Source organism: Oncorhynchus keta, chromosome 2 (assembly GCF_023373465.1).
Source record: "Oncorhynchus keta strain PuntledgeMale-10-30-2019 chromosome 2, Oket_V2, whole genome shotgun sequence".
NCBI classification, from domain to species: Eukaryota; Metazoa; Chordata; class Actinopteri; order Salmoniformes; family Salmonidae; genus Oncorhynchus; species Oncorhynchus keta.
The window spans coordinates 56,801,264-56,822,406 of NC_068422.1; the positions used below are offsets into that span (position 1 = coordinate 56,801,264).

At 44.1% G+C, this 21,143-nt stretch overlaps 1 protein-coding gene across 2 annotated transcripts in view; it reads left to right on the forward strand.

The window, feature by feature from the left end:
- LOC118402851 (protein kinase C-binding protein NELL1-like) overlaps positions 1-21,143 on the forward strand; it is a 387,979-nt gene that overhangs the window by 351,432 nt on the left and 15,404 nt on the right. For both annotated transcript variants that reach the window (XM_035801186.2, XM_052478791.1), the window contains one exon: positions 6,621-6,761. In XM_035801186.2, coding sequence (XP_035657079.2) covers positions 6,621-6,761 — 141 coding nt within the window. The remainder of the gene's footprint in view (positions 1-6,620; positions 6,762-21,143) is intronic.

Sequence of the window (21,143 nt, forward strand, 5' to 3'; positions counted from 1 at the left end):
CAAACCTTTGTAATTTTCTTATCTTATGCTACACCTACCCTACATTTTCCAGGAATAGTCATATGTATCCAGAGTATTGTCAGATGTCCTTATCAACAAATGTGGCGAGAAGTACAGTAAATATAAAACGCATATAAAATCAAGTGTTTTATGTTTAGATTCAGTCTTGTTAGGTGAACTGTTGTGTTTTCACCTTTCGGTCTAATTTCCGCATTATCTCCAAACTTTTCCCTTTCATTTGCTACCATGGTTATGCATATGTTTTTCATAATTTTCTGTAAGAACCATTAAAATGTAGCCCTATCCATGTAGGTCTATTCTCATCAGTGTAAATGGTTAAAGTCGACTTCTTTTTATAGATATTGCCTCACTCTACACAGCAGGAAGCAGATGCTCAAAAACTAGCAGGAAAGTTGACTGTACATTTACATTTACATTTAAGTCATTTAGCAGACGCTCTTATCCAGAGCGACTTACAAATTGGTGCATTACCTTATGACATCCAGTGGAACAGCCACTTTACAATAGTGCATCTAAATCTTTTAGGGGGGGGGGAGTGAGAAGGATTACTTATCCTATCCTAGGTATTCCTTAAAGAGGTGGGGTTTCAGGTGTCTCCGGAAGGTGGTGATTGACTCCGCTGTCCTGGCGTCGTGAGGGAGTTTGTTCCACCATTGGGGGGCCAGAGCAGCGAACAGTTTTGACTGGGCTGAGCGGGAACTGTACTTCCTCAGAGGTAGGGAGGCGAGCAGGCCAGAGGTGGATGAACGCAGTGCCCTTGTTTGGGTGTAGGGCCTGATCAGAGCCTGGAGGTACTGAGGTGCCGTTCCCCTCACAGCTCCGTAGGCAAGCACCATGGTCTTGTAGCGGATGCGAGCTTCAACTGGAAGCCAGTGGAGAGAGCGGAGGAGCGGGGTGACGTGAGAGAACTTGGGAAGGTTGAACACCAGACGGGCTGCGGCGTTCTGGATGAGTTGTAGGGGTTTAATGGCACAGGCAGGGAGCCCAGCCAACAGCGAGTTGCAGTAATCCAGACGGGAGATGACAAGTGCCTGGATTAGGACCTGCACCGCTTCCTGTGTGAGGCAGGGTCGTACTCTGCGGATGTTGTAGAGCATGAACCTACAGGAACGGGCCACCGCCTTGATGTTAGTTGAGAACGACAGGGTGTTGTCCAGGATCACGCCAAGGTTCTTAGCGCTCTGGGAGGAGGACACAATGGAGTTGTCAACCGTGATGGCGAGATCATGGAACGGGCAGTCCTTCCCGGGAGGAAGAGCAGCTCCGTCTTGCCGAGGTTCAGCTTGAGGTGGTGATCCGTCATCCACACTGATATGTCTGCCAGACATGCAGAGATGCGATTCGCCACCTGGTCATCAGAAGGGGGAAAGGAGAAGATTAATTGTGTGTCGTCTGCATAGCAATGATAGGAGAGACCATGTGAGGTTATGACAGAGCCAAGTGACTTGGTGTATAGCGAGAATAGGAGAGGGCCTAGAACAGAGCCCTGGGGGACACCAGTGGTGAGAGCACGTGGTGAGGAGACAGATTCTCGCCACGCCACCTGGTAGGAGCGACCTGTCAGGTAGGACGCAATCCAAGCGTGGGCCGCGCCGGAGATGCCCAACTCGGAGAGGGTGGAGAGGAGGATCTGATGGTTCACAGTATCGAAGGCAGCCGATAGGTCTAGAAGGATGAGAGCAGAGGAGAGAGAGTTAGCTTTAGCAGTGCGGAGCGCCTCCGTGATGCAGAGAAGAGCAGTCTCAGTTGAATGACTAGTCTTGAAACCTGACTGATTTGGATCAAGAAGGTCATTCTGAGAGAGATAGCGGTAGAGCTGGCCAAGGACGGCACGTTCAAGAGTTTTGGAGAGACAATGGTAATACAATTTACTAGAATGCAGCAGCCACTACTCTTAAACCTTTGGATGCCGTCTACCATAGTGCCCGTTGCTTTATCACAAATGATTAGTTTTAATATGAATAACTGCATCCTGTATCAAAAGGTTAGCTGGTCCTCATTAATGTCCCGTAGATCAATTCACTACTCCCTTTTGTTTACAAAGCTCTACTAAACAAGCTTCCGACTTACCTAACTTTATCGTTGAAGTATAAACACATTACCAAACCCGTTCTGTTGAATTTCTTAAATGAGAATTGCATTATTTTGATTCAATTTAAAAACGGATTGTGGTCAAGTTTAAAAAAATGTAACCTGTATTATTATTGGTATGTTTTAATTATTTTTTGTTGTTGAATTTGTTGTCCATAGGGCACCATTGAAAATGAGACCCTTATATCAATGGGCTCTCCTGATTAAATAAAAGTTTAATGAAAAAAGAAAAGAAGAACTTATGTTTTGCTGTAGAACTTATTCATAATTCTTTAAAAAATATAGCATATCACTTAAATCAAAAGCATTAGACTTGTACAGTAAATGCATATAAAAGCTATTGTAGCATTCTGTTGAAAAAAATACAAATTGACACATTCATTACAAGTGTAACAATATTGTAGATTTTGAATCAAAGATACTCATAGTTGCCCTTCGACATTAAATATGACATCCTTTCTGTTCTAATAACTGATTCTGTCTTGCAATAGCCTTTGCGACCATAACATTTACATAATCATGCACAGTGTTGTAAAGGCTACATCTACCTCCTGTTTGATTTGTTTATATTCAGTCAAAGATTGGATCAGGATCACTCAAAGCTGTGTAGCAAAGTGATTCCCCAATGCGTACTCCTGTGTACACACACTCGGCACACATACTGTACCATGACGGTGCTGTCTGTATATTATGTATCATTTTTTTCTCATAACATGGTAATGTAGAGATTATTTTTCCCTGTGAGGCTATTAAAATGGAGAGAGAGAGATTGTGTGATAAAGTGTCAACGTGTATGTTTCCTGTCTATTCATTCATTCCCTTAAGGTGACATGATCGTAGTGTTGTGGAAAGAATTGTCTTCCACAAATGATCCAGTGCCCACCCTAGGGCAAATTAGTTACAACTTTTCAAATTTATGTTGCCTGGATTAATGAGAGAGAGAAAATATTTAATGACTGTAGCTCCAAAGGGAAAGGAGATATTGTTGTTCAAAGTTTGGTGGGGGACAAAATGTATAATTTGCGGAAAATGTAATGGCCCGAGCTTATAGGTTCTTATGGGAAACTTGTTGCTCATGAGGTAGCCTCTGTTCCGGTTATCAGGGGAAATGGAAAGAGAGTTCTGCTTTTGGAAGTTCACAAGGAGATACTCCATCTTAACTCCTCCTCCACATTTACTGGATTGGTTAAACAGTGCAGAAGAGAACCTCCCCTGACAGTTATTTTCCTTCTCATCAAGACCAGCATATAGGGGATCTAGTTGCAGGTGTTTATTTTACACCTGCTACATTAGATTACTCGTGAAGAGATGCATATATATACAACATGTCATGACTGTAGCTCAAATGGGACAGGAGATACAAATGGGACAGCCCCATACACCATCACAGCAGAGCTGGGTGTAGCTAGCATAAACACTATGTAGTTCCTACAGAAACAGATTATTTTTAAAATGTTATTTTCTATTTTTGAGAATTATTTGGTGACAACAGGCCTATACATATTGACAATCCAGTAGTACACATCTATTGTAACCAGTCGTGATTTTAGAACGTAAATCTTGGTGGGAATATATATACAGTATATCCATGCCAGCAAAGCCACTACACAACACAACAATACATGAATTGCACTATAACGGTGACGTACAGTGCCCAGAAATGGTTAAGTCCTACATAAAGCTGTCCCAAAAGCAGAGCTTTCTTTTCAGCGTCATGGAGTGAATCCTTACCACCGCTACACCTGGATATCATCGGAGCCTTGTCTGCCAGAGAAACAGTTAATTCAGCCTCATTTACTGCCTTTTTAAAAAACATACAGTACCAGTCAAAAGTTTCGACACCTACTCATTCAAGAGTTTCTTTATTTTTAGAATTTTCTATGATAAGGGCAGGGTCCATGATATTCCTGGCAGGGACCCAAGACCTCTCCTCCAGTCAACCAGGTACTGGAATCCCCTGGCTTGAGGTTGAACACCCAGGAGGCACCTCGCTGTGTATGCCAAATGGCCATCGATGAGACAGGGAGAGGGAAGGGCCTGGAAACAGGGAAAAATAGGCTTTGAGACAGGAGTTTAATTCTAGATACATGGAAAGTGGGATGTACATATACGGAGGATGCGGGGCAACAGAAGGCGAACAGCAAAGGGGCTAAGGACCTTAGAGATGGGGAAAGGGCTGATTAAACGGGGGGGGGTTGCAGGACTCCACCTGGAGGGGCAGATCCCGAGTGGAAAGCCATACCCTCTGCCCAAGACGGTAGTGGGAAAAAAGGGTCCAGCTGCTGATATCACAGGAAACACTCAAAAGGCGAGAGACCAGTAGCAGAACAGGGAAGGGTGTTGTGGGCATATTCCACCCACACAAGTTGCTGGATCCAGGTGGTGGGATTGGTGGAGACGTAGAGTCGTCTCCAGGTCCTGATAAGCTCGCTCCGACTGGCCGTTATACTGGGGTTGAAAACCAGAGGACATGCTAGCCGACAACCCAGTGAGGATGCAGAACGCCTTCCAAAACCGGAATGAGAACTGATCGAAGACAATGTCGACTGGAAGTCCATGGATCCAGAAGGCATGCTGCACCATAAATTGGGCCGTCTTCTTAGCTGAGGGCAACTTAGAAAGGTGGATAAAATGGGCAACTTTGGAAAACCTATCCACCACCATAAGGATGGTGGTGTTGCTATCTGACGGAGGGAGACCCGCGATGAAGTCCAAAGATATATGACGAGGGGCAGTGAGAAACAGGGAGTGGTTAAAGGAGGCCAGCCAGAGCTTGCCGCAGAGTCTTGTTCTGAGCACACAGTGCAAGGGGTAATGAATGCTGAAACGTCAGGAACCATGGTGGGCCACCAAGTGTTGTTGGACGAAATCCAAGGTCTGACGGGAGCCAGGATGACAAGTGAGCCTCGAGGAATGTGCCCATTTCAGGACCAGAGCATGGGCAGAGTCCGAGACAAACATCCGGTTAGCCCCCCCAGGGTCCGGCTGGAAACAATGCACCTTGCAGACCAGACTATCTATTCCCCAGATGATATCAGCCGCTAGGGAGGATGATCTTGGGGTCCGATGGTGTAACCACGGACGAAACGACGGTAGAAGTTAGCAAACCCCAAGAAAACCCCAACTGCACTCTGGATGTGGGTTGAGGCCAATCCACCACCTCTCTCACCTTGTCAGGGTCCATCTGATTATTCCCTGCAGCGAATATGTATGCTAGGAAGGAGATCATGACATCAGTGATATTCAGGTCAGAGCACTAGAAAGTGGACTGAATTCCTGACTGAAAGTCTGAGATTTTTCAGTTTTAAGTTTCCAGTTATTTTGAAGTCATGCTGGATTGACAGCATGGCCTATGTATTCAACCTTCTCTGGCCCATGGTGTTGCATGTGAATGTTTATCCCTTTAAGCTTGGAAAAGAGACCGTTAAACACAGACTTGGACCAAACTCCTACTCCACTGAATAGCAGGCTAGTGATTGCTTTGCAATGCTTGCAGTTAGCCACTGATTCCTTCCAAACCACTCATTGTTGAATTTGAGATTACCAACATGTTTTGTCATGCTTAAGTCCAATGACCAAACAGCATCAATACGTTTTATCTATCATTTCTCTTGATATGACGAGGATTGAAAAGGATTTTCCAGTAGATTGTTGACTTGATTCATGATGATAACTGTTTGTCTTGCTTGCTAGCTAAGAGTTTGAAAGTATGATGTTGACAGTCCAATAAAAGCTACGGTAGATCAAAGCTACGGTAGATATAACGTGATTTAACATACTTTATTCTTTGGCCAATGACCTTGAGTCTTCTTGGATGGGCATTTCTAATGTAAATCTTTGGCAGCACCCAAGGGGCTTGAATTTTCGAACTCTCCCTGTGGATATTACCTCAATTGTTATTTACTGCTGCTCTTTAATTATTTGTTATTCTTATCGCTTACTATTTTTAGGCATTTTCTTAACTGCATTGTTGGTTATTATTAAGGGCTTGTAAGGAAGCATTTCACTGTAAGGTCTACCTGTTGTATTCAGCGCATGTGACAAATAAAATTTGATTTGATTATGTGGTGATGTAGTGTCCCCGCGAGTGACTTAACACAGAGCCAATCACGGCATAACTAGAGAACATTACCAACTCCAACGCTCCATATTTTCTCCATATTCTCCATATTTTCCACTTAGCTAGAATGAAATAGCTGCATTTTGAAGCTGCCTTACTCAAGAAAGGCATTTTATTAATTTTCTTACATTGTTTGCGAAACTGATTTGTGACACGTATTAATGCCAAAATAACATGCAAAACATGCAACCCAACAATATATTTTTTTTAGCTTAAAAGGTGGGGCTCAAAACAGGCTCTGCCCCACCTGCCCTGAATTGTAACAATCAGGAGTCAGTTAGGATTGCCTTAAGTGCACATGTTATAGAATTACATATGGATTAAGTAATTCATAGGATCTTTGTGAAAAACAATGTTGATGGCATCAGATATACTGTGTTTCCCCCAGACATTGACGAGTGTGCGGAGGGCCTGATCCAGTGCCACAATCACTCCCGCTGTGTCAACCTGCCGGGCTGGTACCACTGTGAGTGCAGGAACGGTTTCCATGACGATGGCTCCTACCTGATCCACGGGAGCTCCTGCATCGGTTAGTATGCAGCCCCTATATTCCACTTCTGTTGGTCGTCTCCATCGCTACTGCTCCTGTCCATCTTAGTCTTCTGTAGCTCAGTTGGGAAAGCTGTAAGTCGCTTTGGATAAAAGCTAATTGTCACATATTACAGGGGAAGCGGCTGATAACATGGCTATGCAGCTTTTTTTCTGCTGCATGTTGCAGCATTTTGTTGTGTAGTCTGAGTAAATGAATGAATGAATGGAATTTGATTTGCACAGCAGTCATAAAGAAATATTAGACACGGAGTAACAGTCAATGACAGTACAACATACTGTACAATATTCATGCCTATAGAAATCAATGTAAAATACTGTTTAGTGCATTGCAGCCGCTGCCATTGTGAATCCCAATCTCTGTTACAATGAGAAGAGCATGATTTCTCCCTATACCTCAGGATGTAGCGATGCATCGATCATGGAGAGATACAATGGTCAGGAGAACATCAGTCCCTCTAAAATGTACTATGGAATGCTGTTAATTAGTACAGAATATCTATTTAGTTTATATTAGAATAACACATTTTCCTGAGAGGGGAACTTTGTTTCTTACTGTTTGAGATGTATGCGTCACCCATATAGATACAGTAGGGAGTATGGTATACTCTATGATAGGCAGATTAAATATTCCAATGTCCATTCTCTATTTTTGAAATTAATAGCAGAGAACAGTGACTGTTGAGTCATATGATACTCTCCGTAACATAAAAAAAAATATATATATAAACATGTTTCCTGATCAAAATCAAATCGCTAAATGATCCTTGGTATGACCTTAAAACACTTCCACCAGATTGCCTAAGCCCCCCCCAGTCTTAGACTATCTAGTGCCAAAAATAAGGGGTTAAATACATAATATAACATGTTTCCTGATCTTTCTTGAATCTCTCAGATATATGTTTTGGGACTATCTGTTATTCAGTGCATTTGTATGGGCTAATAGTAGTAAGGCCCCCTCAAAAAATTAGGCGAATACATTATTTCTTTTTTTGATACTTCAAATACTTAAAATTCTATCAAATAGCAAAATTATCCTTGGTATGACCATTTAGCAGACGCTTTTCCAAAACAAATTGGTGCATTCACCTTATGACATCAGTAGAACAGCCACTTTACAATAGTGCATCTAAACCTTTTTGAGAAGTTATCTTTGTTTTTCTCCGGAAGGTTGATTATTTTGGCGTTGAGGGAGTGTGTTCCACCATTGGGGAGCCAGAGCAGCGAACAGTTTTGACTGGGCTGAGAGGGAACTGTACTTCCTCAGTGGTGGTTTGTGTTATCTTTGTTTTCTTTATTATTTTGGTTAGGTCAGGGTGTGACGAGGGTGGTTTGTGTAGTTTTTGTATTGTCTAGGGTTTTTTGTATGTCTAGGGGTTGTTGTATATCTAGGTGTTTATATGTCTATGCTTGCCTTGATTGGTTCCCAATCAGAGGCAGCTGTTTATCAGTGTCTCTGATTGGGGATCATATTTAGGTAGCCATATTCCTTGGGTATTTCGTGGGTTATTGTCTATGTGTAGTTGCCTGTCAGTACTCGTGTCGCATAGCATAGTTTGTTCCGTGTTTATTCTTCATTAAAAGAAGTATGTATTCTTATCACGCTGCGCCTTATGACGAACGTGACAGAATAACCCACCAAACAAGGACCAAACAGTGTGAAAAGGAGGAACAGAGCTTAATGGGGAGATGGACCAGGGAGGAGATATTAGATGGAGCAGGACCCTGGACACAGCTGAGGGAATGGCGACGATATGAAGGTACACGGCTAGCACGGAAGCCCGAGAGGCAGCCCCAAGATTTTTTGGGGGGGAGCACACACAGAAATTGGCTGAGTCAGGTAGAAGACCTGAGCCAACTCATCGTGCTTACTGTGGGGAGCGTGTTACTGATCAGGCACTGTGTTATGCATTGTCTCCAGTGCGCTATTCTAGCCCGGTGTGCTCTATTCCAGCTCCTCGCATTTGCCGGGCTAGAATGGGCATCCAGCCACGACATATTGCGCCAGCTCTATGTTCTAGACCTTCAATGTTTCTCCACGGTCCAGTGTATCCTGTTCCTCTTCCCCGCACTCGCCCTGAGGTGCGTGTCACCAGCCCGGTACCGGCACCACGCACCAGGCCTACAGTGTACATCCAGGGTCCAGTATGCCCTGTTCCTGCTCCTCGCACTCGCCCTGAGGTGCGTGTCACCAGCCCGGTACCACCATTACCGGCACCAGGCTTACAGTGTACCTCCACTGTCACACCCTGACCTTAGTTATCTTTGTTTTCTTTATTATTTTGGTTAGGTCAGGGTGTGACGGGGGTGGTTTGTGTAGTTTTTGTATTGTCTAGGGGTTGTTGTATATCTAGATGTTTAAATGTCAATGGTTGCCTTCCCAATCAGAGGTAGCTGTTTATCGTTGTCTCTGATCTGGGACCATATTTAGGTAGCCGTATTCCTTGTGTATTTTGTGGGTTATTGTCTGTGTAGTTGCCCATCAGTACTCGTGTCTCACAGCTTCATGTTCGTTTTGTTGTTTTTTATTGTTTGTTCAGTGTTTATTTTTCATAAAAATAAGTATGTATTCTTATCACGCTGCGCATTGGTCTCCTCGTTATGACGAAAGTGGCAGTGACGATGTACTTTTAATAAATAAATGAAACAAACACGTAATACAAACTGCACACCAACATGGAACATGAACAGAAACATTAATGAATGGGGAAGAAACCATAGGGAGTGCCATATATAGGACAGGTAATCAAGGAGGTGATGGAGTCCAGGTGAATGTCATTATGCACCTGACACTGGTGACAGGTGTGTGTCCTAACAAGCAGCCTGGTGGCCTAGAGGCAGGAGAGGGAGCACATGTGACAACAATAGCTTCTTAGAACTCCCCCACCCTCGGCTTAGACAGGGTTTAGATTTTGATGGGTTAAATCCTGTAATATTCATGTGTATGCATACGATACAGTCATGTATATCATTGCACCGACTGTTTATCAAGCTATGATAGAACTGCAATCTGATTTTGTTACATTACAAAATAGCCCTTGTTTGATTTAAAACTTGTACATAATGCTGGTAAAACTAAAAATGTTATTTAATTCGTAGAAAAATATCTGATGGGCTACATTCACTCAATGGATGGTTCTCTCATTGAGCAGGTTCAAGCTGATAATATCTGGGCGTTCAAATTGGTAAAGATCTAACATATAAAAAACATACTGATGAGCTACTTAATTAAAAAGCTAAGATTTAAAGTGGGTTTATTTTTTAGAAATAGATATTGCCTCTCCATGAACAGCAGGATGGAGATTGTATAGTCAACTTTCCTGCCAGTTCTTGACTATGGTGACGCCATTTACCAGAATGCAGCAGCCTCTACTCTTTAACCTTTGGATGTCGTCTACCATAGTGTCTTCACTTTGTTACAGGTGACAGTTTTAATACTCATCACTGCACCCTGTATCGGAAGGTCGGCTGGACCTCACTAAAGTCCAGAAGATCACTTCATTACTCCCTTCTTGTTTACGAAGCTCTGCTCTACAAGCTTCCAACCACCATAAACCTCACTTCCCTGTTGAAATATCAAAATGTGAGATTTCAAACCCGTTCGCAGGGTTGGTTAACTCTTGAGTCACGCTTGTCTCCACAAAGTTTGGTAAATCCCCCTTTAGTTTTATGCACCACAGTTATGGAATACCTTACAAAACAAATTACACCTGGGTTCCCACGTACTGATAGGGCAGTTTACAACTCTGTTGTTAAATGAGTTCTTTGACTATTATATGGGTTTCCCTGAAAATGAATAGTTTAAACAAATTTATGTGAATAAATAAATCATATGCCTTTTATCCAATGTGACTTACAGTGTGTGCATATATAGATGGCCACCACAACGAGACTTGAACGTACAATCCTGATGTTGCAAGCTCCATGCTCTACCAGCTAAACCACAACGTACCACATAATAAAGTCCTCAGCTGGGTCTGCCTAACTCTGTATGTATGGATCTGCTTACGGTACACCACTTCTCTTATACACTCACTCTGGGAGAAGAGAGGTGATAACATTTCCTCCTAGGTCAGGATGCATCCTAAATGGCACCCTATTATCAAAAGTAGAGTATTATATAGGGAATAGGGTGCTATTTAGGATGCAAGTACAGTACATTTGTTTGTGGGTGTGCTTGTGGTTTAATTATACACTGGGAGCCTGACCAAGCTGAATATGAATAGACATGTATTAACCATATGCTTCAGGGAGGGGTGGTTTTAATAAACAGATTGTGCATGAAGATTAGGATAATACGGAGAAAATTCTCTCCACTGTGTATGTGAGTGCGTGTATGCGTGTATGCGTGTCTGTGTGCCTCTCTTTTTCTCTCTCTCTCTCTCCTCCCCCCTCTTTCTCTATTCACTCTCTCTATCAATTGCACTGATGTCCATGACCTTTCCGTATGGACTTCACAAATGAAGTACAATTGAAATTGACCAATACACAAATGCAGTGCTGACTGATGCCCCCTAATTACGAACCATATTGTCTTATGTGTGTATGTGTCGGTTAGGCTACAGTATTTTCCCCTTAGGTACAAAAAGATCAAATACACAATGTACCCCACCCATCTCTTTATGGGTTGATCGTTCTGTACTAAAAACAGCAGTCAAGCACCCAAGCTAACTTGCTAACTACTTCCAGACATCTAAGTGAGAGAGTACAGCTCACTGAACATTACTCACCCTAGCAGAGCAGGTTAGGCTGTTAGGTTATCCAGAGTGTTGGTGACTGCAACTGCGCTGTCAGATTGTCCATTTGTAAATTAGGAGCGTTTTGCATTCAGAGCGCACACCGCATTCAGAGCGCACATTCTAAATTCGCTCTGGCCGATGAGTAGGGTCGATCCAAACATTTTGACCTCACAACGGAGTCAAGCACCCAAGCTAACTTTGGCTAGCTTGCTAGCTACTTCCAGAAACAAATGAGAGAACACCTAACTGGCCATTTTACTCACCCTAGCCAAGCTGGTTAGGCTGTTTACATGTTATCTAGAGCGTTCGTATCTGATACTTTTTTTTGCCAACGTTTACAGACACCGGTCATATTCAGTGGGTGTTGAGTGTTCGTAAATTCATCTGTTATTCTGCGCCCTAGCACACTCAAGACGAGAGTGCTCTGAAATTGGAGTACATAGACACAGTAAATTTACGAACACGAGATATACTAACTGGATAACGGTCGTTCAACATAGCTAGCTAGCAAAGCAATTCAAAATTTTTGCTAGCTAACCAAATTACATCTGCATCCAATTACATGGCATGCCTCCCAGCAGCTACCCAGCTAGCAATGAGGAATCAGCCCAGAAGTGGCCCTCTTCCTGGGGGGCCCGGAACTGATTGAATCAGCCTGGAATCAAAATGAATGTCTACCCCGAATCGGCCCAAGTACATCAGGCCATTTCCATTGACCAGAATTCAGCCAACTTTGCAAGCATCTTACCAGAATCCCCCTAGAAAAACCCAGATGCAAATTTAAATAAATGTATACAAAATTGGGTAATTTTGTCATTTTAAATATGACTATTATACATTTTACACATACAAATTATACCCATCCACAAATAAACATTTTGTGTCGGAAGAAACACCATACACCTGGTGACCGTGTCAGCATGCATGCGCCTAGCCCGGCACAGGAATCTCTACAGCGCAGTAGGACAAGGACTTCCCGGCCGGCCAACCCCTCCCCTAATTCGGACAAGCTTGGCCAATTGCACGTTGCCTCATGGGTCTCCCGGTCGCGGCTGGCACAGGTCTCGTACCAGCGTTTGTAGAAATGCAGTTTGCACTGCAATGCAGTGTCTTAGACCACTGTGCCACTGAGGAGCTTCCATCCACAAAGTTTTTAATGCTTATCAATTGCCTTGCACAAAGTATCAAAATATAAAAATATAAAAATACTACACAATTTCATTTAAATTATAATTGTATTTTTGGATCACAGAAACAATGAGAAAAATATGGAAAAAATGTATAAATAATGAAATTATATAAATCAGCCTGTGTAATAATCTGCCAGAGAGCAGCCCCAATTGGCCCGAGGTCCAAGTGATACATTTGGGCCAGATAACTCACACTGGAATCTGCCCGGGCTCAATCCCTTCATCCCACTCATAAGTAATACTGACGAAGGCGGCCCAAACTCAGGCCACATGACGTCGGCCGAGTGTGACTCTCAGCCGAGTGCCCCGACTCTCAGACAGAATCGCCCCAGATCAACTGTGCTAGCTGGGTAGCTAGCTAACGTGAGGCTCCGTGTTTTTAAGTTGCGAAATAAAGAGATACGCTAGCCTATTAGCCAGTTTATGACTGACTTGATCATTGCCCTTGCTAGTTTGAGTTTAGTGAAATTCCCAGCCTTTGAAACTGAAACAGTGCTTCCAGAATCGGTGGAGGATGTACTAATGTTAGGCCAGCTGTGATTTACAACTTGATAGCAATATTTTTTGGTATACCAAGAAATGTATTGGGGCATTATATTAATTATGCATTGAACTGCATCTATCTATTCTGCCAACAATGCCTTAATGTACGTCATGGATTTTTTGGTCAAATAGAACCTTGTTTTAAAACCTCTTATGACGTTTGTTTTGTAGCATAACTGTGAATTTGATATCTTTGATATTATGATTGTCTATTTCATAAATTCAAAGTATTTAAAATGTTGTCTGTTCCACTTTATTGTGTTAGTGGTGGTGCACTAAGTAATGTTGAACAACAAACCATTTACAGGTTGTGAGACCTTAATAGTCAGGCTACTTTTACATTTTTCTGTAGCCATTGAACATTTGCCCAATTGCTCATTTGCCCAAGGTGAGTTATTACAGGTAATGTTCATTTATTTTTGTCCTGATATGCGTCTGCCTGCATGTTTACACGATTTACATTTTGAGTAATTACTGCACCACAAGGTTCCAGCATTGTTACTTTGCATGCAAACAGTTATGAATCTAGGAATTCTAGTTACTGAGGACAATTTACATAATCAACTGCTTTTAACTGTAAAGGGAGCTCTTGCAACACATCATAGAAGAACGTCTTTACTGTTGTTGATCTCAAAGAATATATTTCAGAAGACCAAACAGTTGTTTGTCTAGGTTTATGCTGTTAAATTCAGAATGAACTACATTGTCACGCGGGACTAGGTGTGTGTGCAGGAATCAGACACAGAGAGAGAGTAACGGAGTAAAGTGCTTTACTATTGCACACCAAATTAATAAGCCCAACCCAATACAGGGCGCAGGACACTATACCAGACAACCCAAAACCACAGGGTGTCCAGTATAGAAAATAAAATACACCACGACCTAATATCTACACACGTAACAAAAGACAATCCCACACAAAACAAGGGCGGGTCTAACTACTACATGTAGGGAAGCTAATTAAACCAAAATACACACAGGTGAAACTAATAAGACAAAACTAACAGACAAACGAAAAATGGATCGGTAGCGGCTAGTAGGACGGTGACGACGACCGCCGAGCACCACCCGAACAGGCAGGGGAGCCAACTTCAGCGGAAGTCATGACAGTACCCCCCCCCTGATGCGCGGCTCCCGCACTGCGCCGCCACCGGCCTCGAGGACGACCCGGAAGACGAGGCGTCTGGCGATCCGGGTGGAGGTCGTGGAAATGTCTCAGGAGAGAAGGGTCCAAAATGTCTTCCACTGGAACCCAGCATCTCTCCTCCGGACCGTACCCCTCCCAGTCCACGAGGTACTGTAGGCCCCTCACCCGGCGTCTCGAATCCAGAATGCCACGGATTGCGTACGCCGGGGACCCCTCAATGTCCAGAGGGGGCGTTGGGACTTCAGGCACCTCACCTTCTTGCAGGGGACCAGCCACCACCGGCCTGAGGAGAGACACGTGAAACGAGGGGTTAATACGGTAATACCTAGGAAGCTGTAACCTATAACATACCTCGTTTATTCTCCTCAGGACTTTGAACGGCCCCACACACTGCGGCCCCAGCTTCCGACAGGGCAGGCGGAGGGGCAGGTTTCGGGTCGAGAGCCAGACCCTGTCCCCCGGTGCAAACACACACTCAAAAGGGGACAAGTTAGTTGAGGAGTGGCGTAGGGAGTTCTGAGCGAGCTCAGCCCAAGGAACATACCTTGCCCACTCACCAGGCCGGTCCCGGCAATAGGACCGCAGAAACCTGCCCACATCCTGGTTTACGCGCTCTACCTGCCCATTACTCTCGGGGTGAAAACCTGAGGTTAAGCTGACCGAGACCCCCAGTCTCTCCATAAACGCCCTCCACACTCTGGACGTGAAAAACATGGCCCATCTAGCTTGACGTGGAGTTAGACTCCTCGCTGCCCGGATATACTCGAGATTACGATGGTCAGTCCAGATGAGAAAAGGGTGTTTCGCCCCCTCAAGCCAATGTCTCCACACCTTCAGAGCATTGACTACAGCTAACAACTCCCGGTCCCCCACGTCATAGTTTCGCTCCGCCGGACCGAGCTTCCTTGAAAAGAAGGCACACGCCCGAGCGCTGAGACAGCATGGCCCCGACCCCCGCCTCAGACGTGTCCACCTCCACTATGAACGCTAAAGAGGGGTCTGGATGCGCCAACACGGCGCATTGGTGAACAGCTCCTTCAAACGACTGAAAGCTCTGCCCGCCTCTGCTGACCAACGCAAGCGCACCGGTCCTCCCTTCAGCAGTGAGGTGATGGGAGCAGCCACCTGACCAAAACCCCAGATAAACCTCCGGTAGTAATTGGCAAAACCTTAAAACCGCTGCACTTCTTTCACCGTGGTCGGAGTCGGCCAATTACGCACGGCTGTAACGCGGTCATCCTCCATCACCACCCCGGAGGTGGTAATACGATAACCCAGGAAGGAAGCGGTCTGTTTGAAAAACTCACATTTCTCCGCCTTGCAATACAGGTCATGCTCCAGCAGTCGCCCAAGTACCTTACGCACCAGAGACACATGCGCCGAGCGTGTGGCAGAATAGATCAAGATGTCATCGATGTACACTACCACTCCCTGCCCGGGCAGGTCTCGGAGAATCTCATCTACGAAGGATTGGAAGACGGCTGGAGCATTCTTCAACCCATATGGCATGACGCGGTACTCATGATGACCAGATGTAGTACTAAATGCGGTTTTCCACTAATCTCCTCCCCGGATACGTACCAGATTATACGCACTCCTCAGGTCCAGTTTTGTGAAGAAGTGCACCCTGTGAAATGATTCCACCGCCGTAGCGATGAGATGTAGTGGGTAACTAAACTCCACTGTGATGGAATTTAGACCTCTATAATCAATGCACGGACGCAGACCTCCATCCTTCTTCACAAAAAAGAAACTCGAGGAGAAGGGTGATGCGGTGGGCCGAATGTACCCCTGTCCCAGCGATTCAGCAACATATGTTTCCATCGCTACTGTCTCCTCCTGGGACAATGGATACACGTGACTCCTAGAAAGTGCAGCGTTCTCCAGAAGGGTTACCCTCTTTTTACTGAAGGCGATAGCCAAATCGGCATATTCAGAGGGAATGCGCACGGTGGAAACCTGGTCTGAACGCTCCACCGTAGTCGCACCAACGGCAACTCCTATACACCTGCCTGAACACTCTGACCACCCCTTAAGAGCCCCCTGTTGCCAGGAAATCACCGGGTTGTGCTGAGCTAGCTAGGGAATGCCCAACACCACTGGAAACGCAGGTGAATCTATAAGGAACAGACTAATATGCTCCTTATGACCCCCCTGCGTTACCATGTGGTGGTGGTGTCCCGACATGCTAGCTCCCTGCGGACGTCCTCCCTGAGACTGCATCGGAAATGATCTATCAGGGCCCTGGGCCAAGGTCCTGAACTCCAGGGCAAAGTCCTGCGCGCTCCTCGTCTCCTGACGCAGGTGGAACAGCTGTTCACCCGCCGCACGACCCTCTGGTGGATGGTCAAACACAGCTCGGAATTGGCTGGTGAACTCGGGGTAATGATCCCTCGCCGAGTTGGGACCATTCCACACTGCGTTGGCCCACTCGAGAGTTCGCCCAGTCAAACAGGAGACGAGGGTGCTCACGCTCTCCTCTCCGGAGGGAGCAGGACACACGGTAGCCAGGTACAGTTCCAGTTGTAGAAGGAAACCCTGGCACCCCGCCATCGTTCCATCATACTCCGTTGGGAGCGTCAACAGAAGAGCCCCGGAGCCAGATGCGGTAGCAGGAACAGGAGGTGCTGGAGGAGGGGGTGCTTGAGATGAGGTGGGAAGGCCACTCCTCTCCCATCGATCCATCCTCTCCATCATTTGGTCCATGGCCGAACCAATCCTATGGAGAACGCTGGTATGATGGAGGACCCTTTCCTCCATCGATGGGAGAGGAGATGCGGCTGCTCCTGCTGATTCCATGTTTGGGTGCGGGATTCTGTCACGCGGGACTAGGTGTGTGTGACATTGTCACAATTTAACTGATGTTCGTTGTATGCTGCTGATGAAGGTGTATTAGTGGAGGTCCACTAGAGTAGTGTTGAATCAGAAACATGTATTTTCAGGATATACCATTATTTTCATTGCCCCAATGTGAGAATGTTTGCACTGTGTTCATGTAAATGGCTTAATACACAGGTTTGTGTTGACTTAACCCTATCAGTCCCGAGACCCCAGCAAAAATTGGCATTTCATTTATCTGCATGTCCAGCCCTTATATTAGCCCCATAATGAAGTGTTTTACCATTTCTTTTCTGCATAACCAGGGCTACATGAACACAAATGTAATGTCAAAAATGAAAATTTCTGCCTTAATAGACATACCCAAAAGTAACTGCTTTTAATGAGCAGATATATGATAAGGACATTCGTAAACTTGGTGTCATTGGAAAGGAAACACCTGGGAGATGAGGAAATGGTCAGAACATAGATAGGAATTGGCACAATTCAGATCACATGAGCAAGCACACAAACTAACAGTTTTATTTTTATTTTGAAAGTCGACTTTCATGGACAAGCTACGTCAATTATTGATGAATAGAGCTGGAAACACATCAGATGGCTTCCACAACAAGTCAAACACTTCAGGGAAAATGGGATTGATAATACACAACAGGTAGAACTTTAGAGATGTTCTAGTAAGTGTTCTCCAAGTGTCCCCTCAACCTTTCCAAAGTGTGCTAAGTATGTACGTTAGGTAATTCCACTGCTATTACACATTGAATATGCCTAAAAGATATTAATGACTATACAAACACATTTTCTACAATATCGACCTCTCTCAAACAGTGGGGTGTTATCGGGGGACATCCAAGTATCTCCAAAGTGTCCAAATGGGGTAATTCCACTACTATTACACATTGAATAAGCCTAAAGGTTATTGGTCACTATAAAACTGAATTTCTACAATATCAACCTCTCTCAAACATTGTGGTGGTGTCAGGGGACATCCAATGGACATCCACATGAACCTGGGTGGTACTGGCTCCACATAATCTTGAATGACTGAATGGGGGATACCTAGTCAGTTGTACAAGTGAATGCCTTCAACTATAATATTTTGTCTGCATTTAACCCAAACCCTCTGAATTAGACAGGAGCGGGGGACTGCCTTAATCAACATCCACATCTTCAGCGGCCAGGGAACAGTGGGTTAACTGCCTTGCTCAGGGGCAGAATGGCAGATTTTTACCTTGTCAGCTTGGGGATTCGATCCAGCAACCTTTTGGTTACTGGCCCAAAGCTCTAACCACAATGCTACCTGTCGCCATCTGTCCTCAGGTTCACCTCCCTCTGTTGTGCTGGTTCCAGTGTTCCTACCTCTGTTCCTCACTCTTCTATGTTGAGGCCTATGTGTCCACCCTGACCCCGCACCTCTAGGTGAACCGGCTGAGAGGGGAGTTCAGCCAGGTAGTGGTAGAGGAGTGGGGCCTTTGTGGAGTAGTAGAGCTTGAACCATCAGTAGAGACAGACATTGTCATCCTACAAGAAACATGGTATAAAGGAGACGGACCAACTTGTTTTCCTCTGGGTTAGAGTGCTGGTAGTCCCATCCACCATACTACCAGGTGTGAAACAGGGAAGAGACTCAGGGGGTGTGCTATTTTGGTATAGAGCAGACCTAACCCACTCTATTAAATTAGTCTAAACAGGAACATTTTACATCTGGCTAGAAATTAAAAAGTAAATTATCTCAACAGTGGAAAATTTCCTCATATATCCCCCCAATAGAATCCCCATATTTTAACGATGACAGCTTCTCCATCCTAGAGGGGAAGATCAACCATTTCCACGCTCAGGGACATGTTCTAGTCTTTGGTGACCTAAATGCTAAAACTGGACAAGAACCTGACACCTTCAGCACACTGGGACAAACACCTACCTGGAGGTGACAGCATTCCCTCCCCATATTCCCTCCTAGACACAACTTTGACAACTTAACCAACAAAACAAGTCACAACTCCTGCAGCTCTGTCAGATGCTGGGTATGTATATTGTCAATGGTAGACTTTGAGGGGACTCCTATGGTAGGTACACCTATAGCTCATCTCTTGGCAGTAGTACTGTAGACTACTATATCACATACCCAGAGTCTCTTAGGGCATTCACAGTCAGTCCACTGACACCCCTATGAGATCTCAGCAAAATCACAATCTACTTGAACTCTGCTCAATCATGATGCATCAAAGCCAAAGGTACTGAATAATATTAAGAAATGCTATAGATGGAAAGAAAGTAGTGTGGAAATATAAAAACAAACTATTAGGCAACAACAAATTCAATCCCTTCTAGACAATTTCCTGGACAAAATTTTTACTGTTATAGTGAAGGTGTAAACTTAGCAGTAGAAAACCTAAGCAGTATATTTGACCTCTCAGCTTCCCTATCATACCCTTCCCTATCAAATATACAAATTTCAAGCAGACATCCTAAGAAAATTAACAACAATTGCAAATGGTTTGATGAAGAATGCAAAAACCTAAGAAAGAAATGGAGAAACCCATCCAACCAAAAACATATAGACCCAGAAAACGTGAGCCTATGCCTTCACTATGGTAAATCACTAAGACACCATACAGAAATACACTACGGAAAAAGAAGTACCAGCATGGCAGAAATCAGCTCAATGTAATTAAAGAATCCTTAGAATCTAACCACTTCTGGGAAAATTGGAAACTAAACAAACACCAACACATAGAGTTATCTATCCAAAACGAAGATGTATGGATGAACCACTTCTCCAATATTTTTGCTTCTAAAACAAAGGACAGCAAAAACATCTACATGATCAAATACAAATCTTAGAATCAACTATTAAAGACTACCAGAACCCACTGTATTCTCCAATTACATTTGGGCTCCCGAGTGACACAGCGATCTAAGGCACTGCATCTCAGCGCTAGAGGTGTCACTGCATACCCTGATTTGATTTCAGGTTGTATCACAACCGGACGTAATTGGGAGTCTCATAGGGCAGCGCACAATTGGCTCAGCATTGTCCGGGTTAGGGTTTGGCTGGATTAGGCCGTCATTGTAAATAAGAATTTGTTGTTAATAACTGACTTGCCTAGTTAAATAAAGGTTAAATAACATTATTAAAAATAAATACATTGAATTAACTACAGGACAAAATACAAACCCTCCTAAATGAAATTATCAAACATACAGACCACAAATTCCAATTGGCTATACTTAAACTCTTTTAACATCATCCTCAGCTCTGGCATCTTCCCAAATATTTGGAACCAAGGACTCATCACCCCAATCCGCAAGTGGAGACAAACTTGATCCCAATAACTACAGTGGGATTTGCTTCAACAGCAACCTTGGGAAAATCCTCTGAATTATCATTAACAGCAGACTCGTACATTTCCTCAGTGAAAACAAAGTACTGAGAAAATGTCTATTTGGCTTTTTACCAAACTACCGTATGACAGACCACGTATTCACCCTGCACACGCTAACTGACAAGCAAACAAAGGCAAAGTCTTCTCATGCTTTGTTGATTTCAAAAAGGTTTTAGACTCAATGTGGCATGAGGGCCTGCTAAACAAATTGATGGAAAGTCATGTTGGGGGGGACTTACAACATTATAAAATCCATTTCCACCAACTACAAGTATGTGGTTAACATTGTAAAAAAACACACATTTCTTTACATAGGACCAGGGGGTGAGACATGGATGCAGCTTAAGTGTATGACCATATTAGAGACACATATTTCCCTCAGATTACACAGACCCACAAAAAAATTAAACATATATATCAACTAATTGGAGAGGGCACTAGAACAGTCTTCAGCACCTGGCCTCACCCTACTAGAATCTTTTTTGTTTTGTTTTTTTACCTTTAAATAACTAGGCAAGT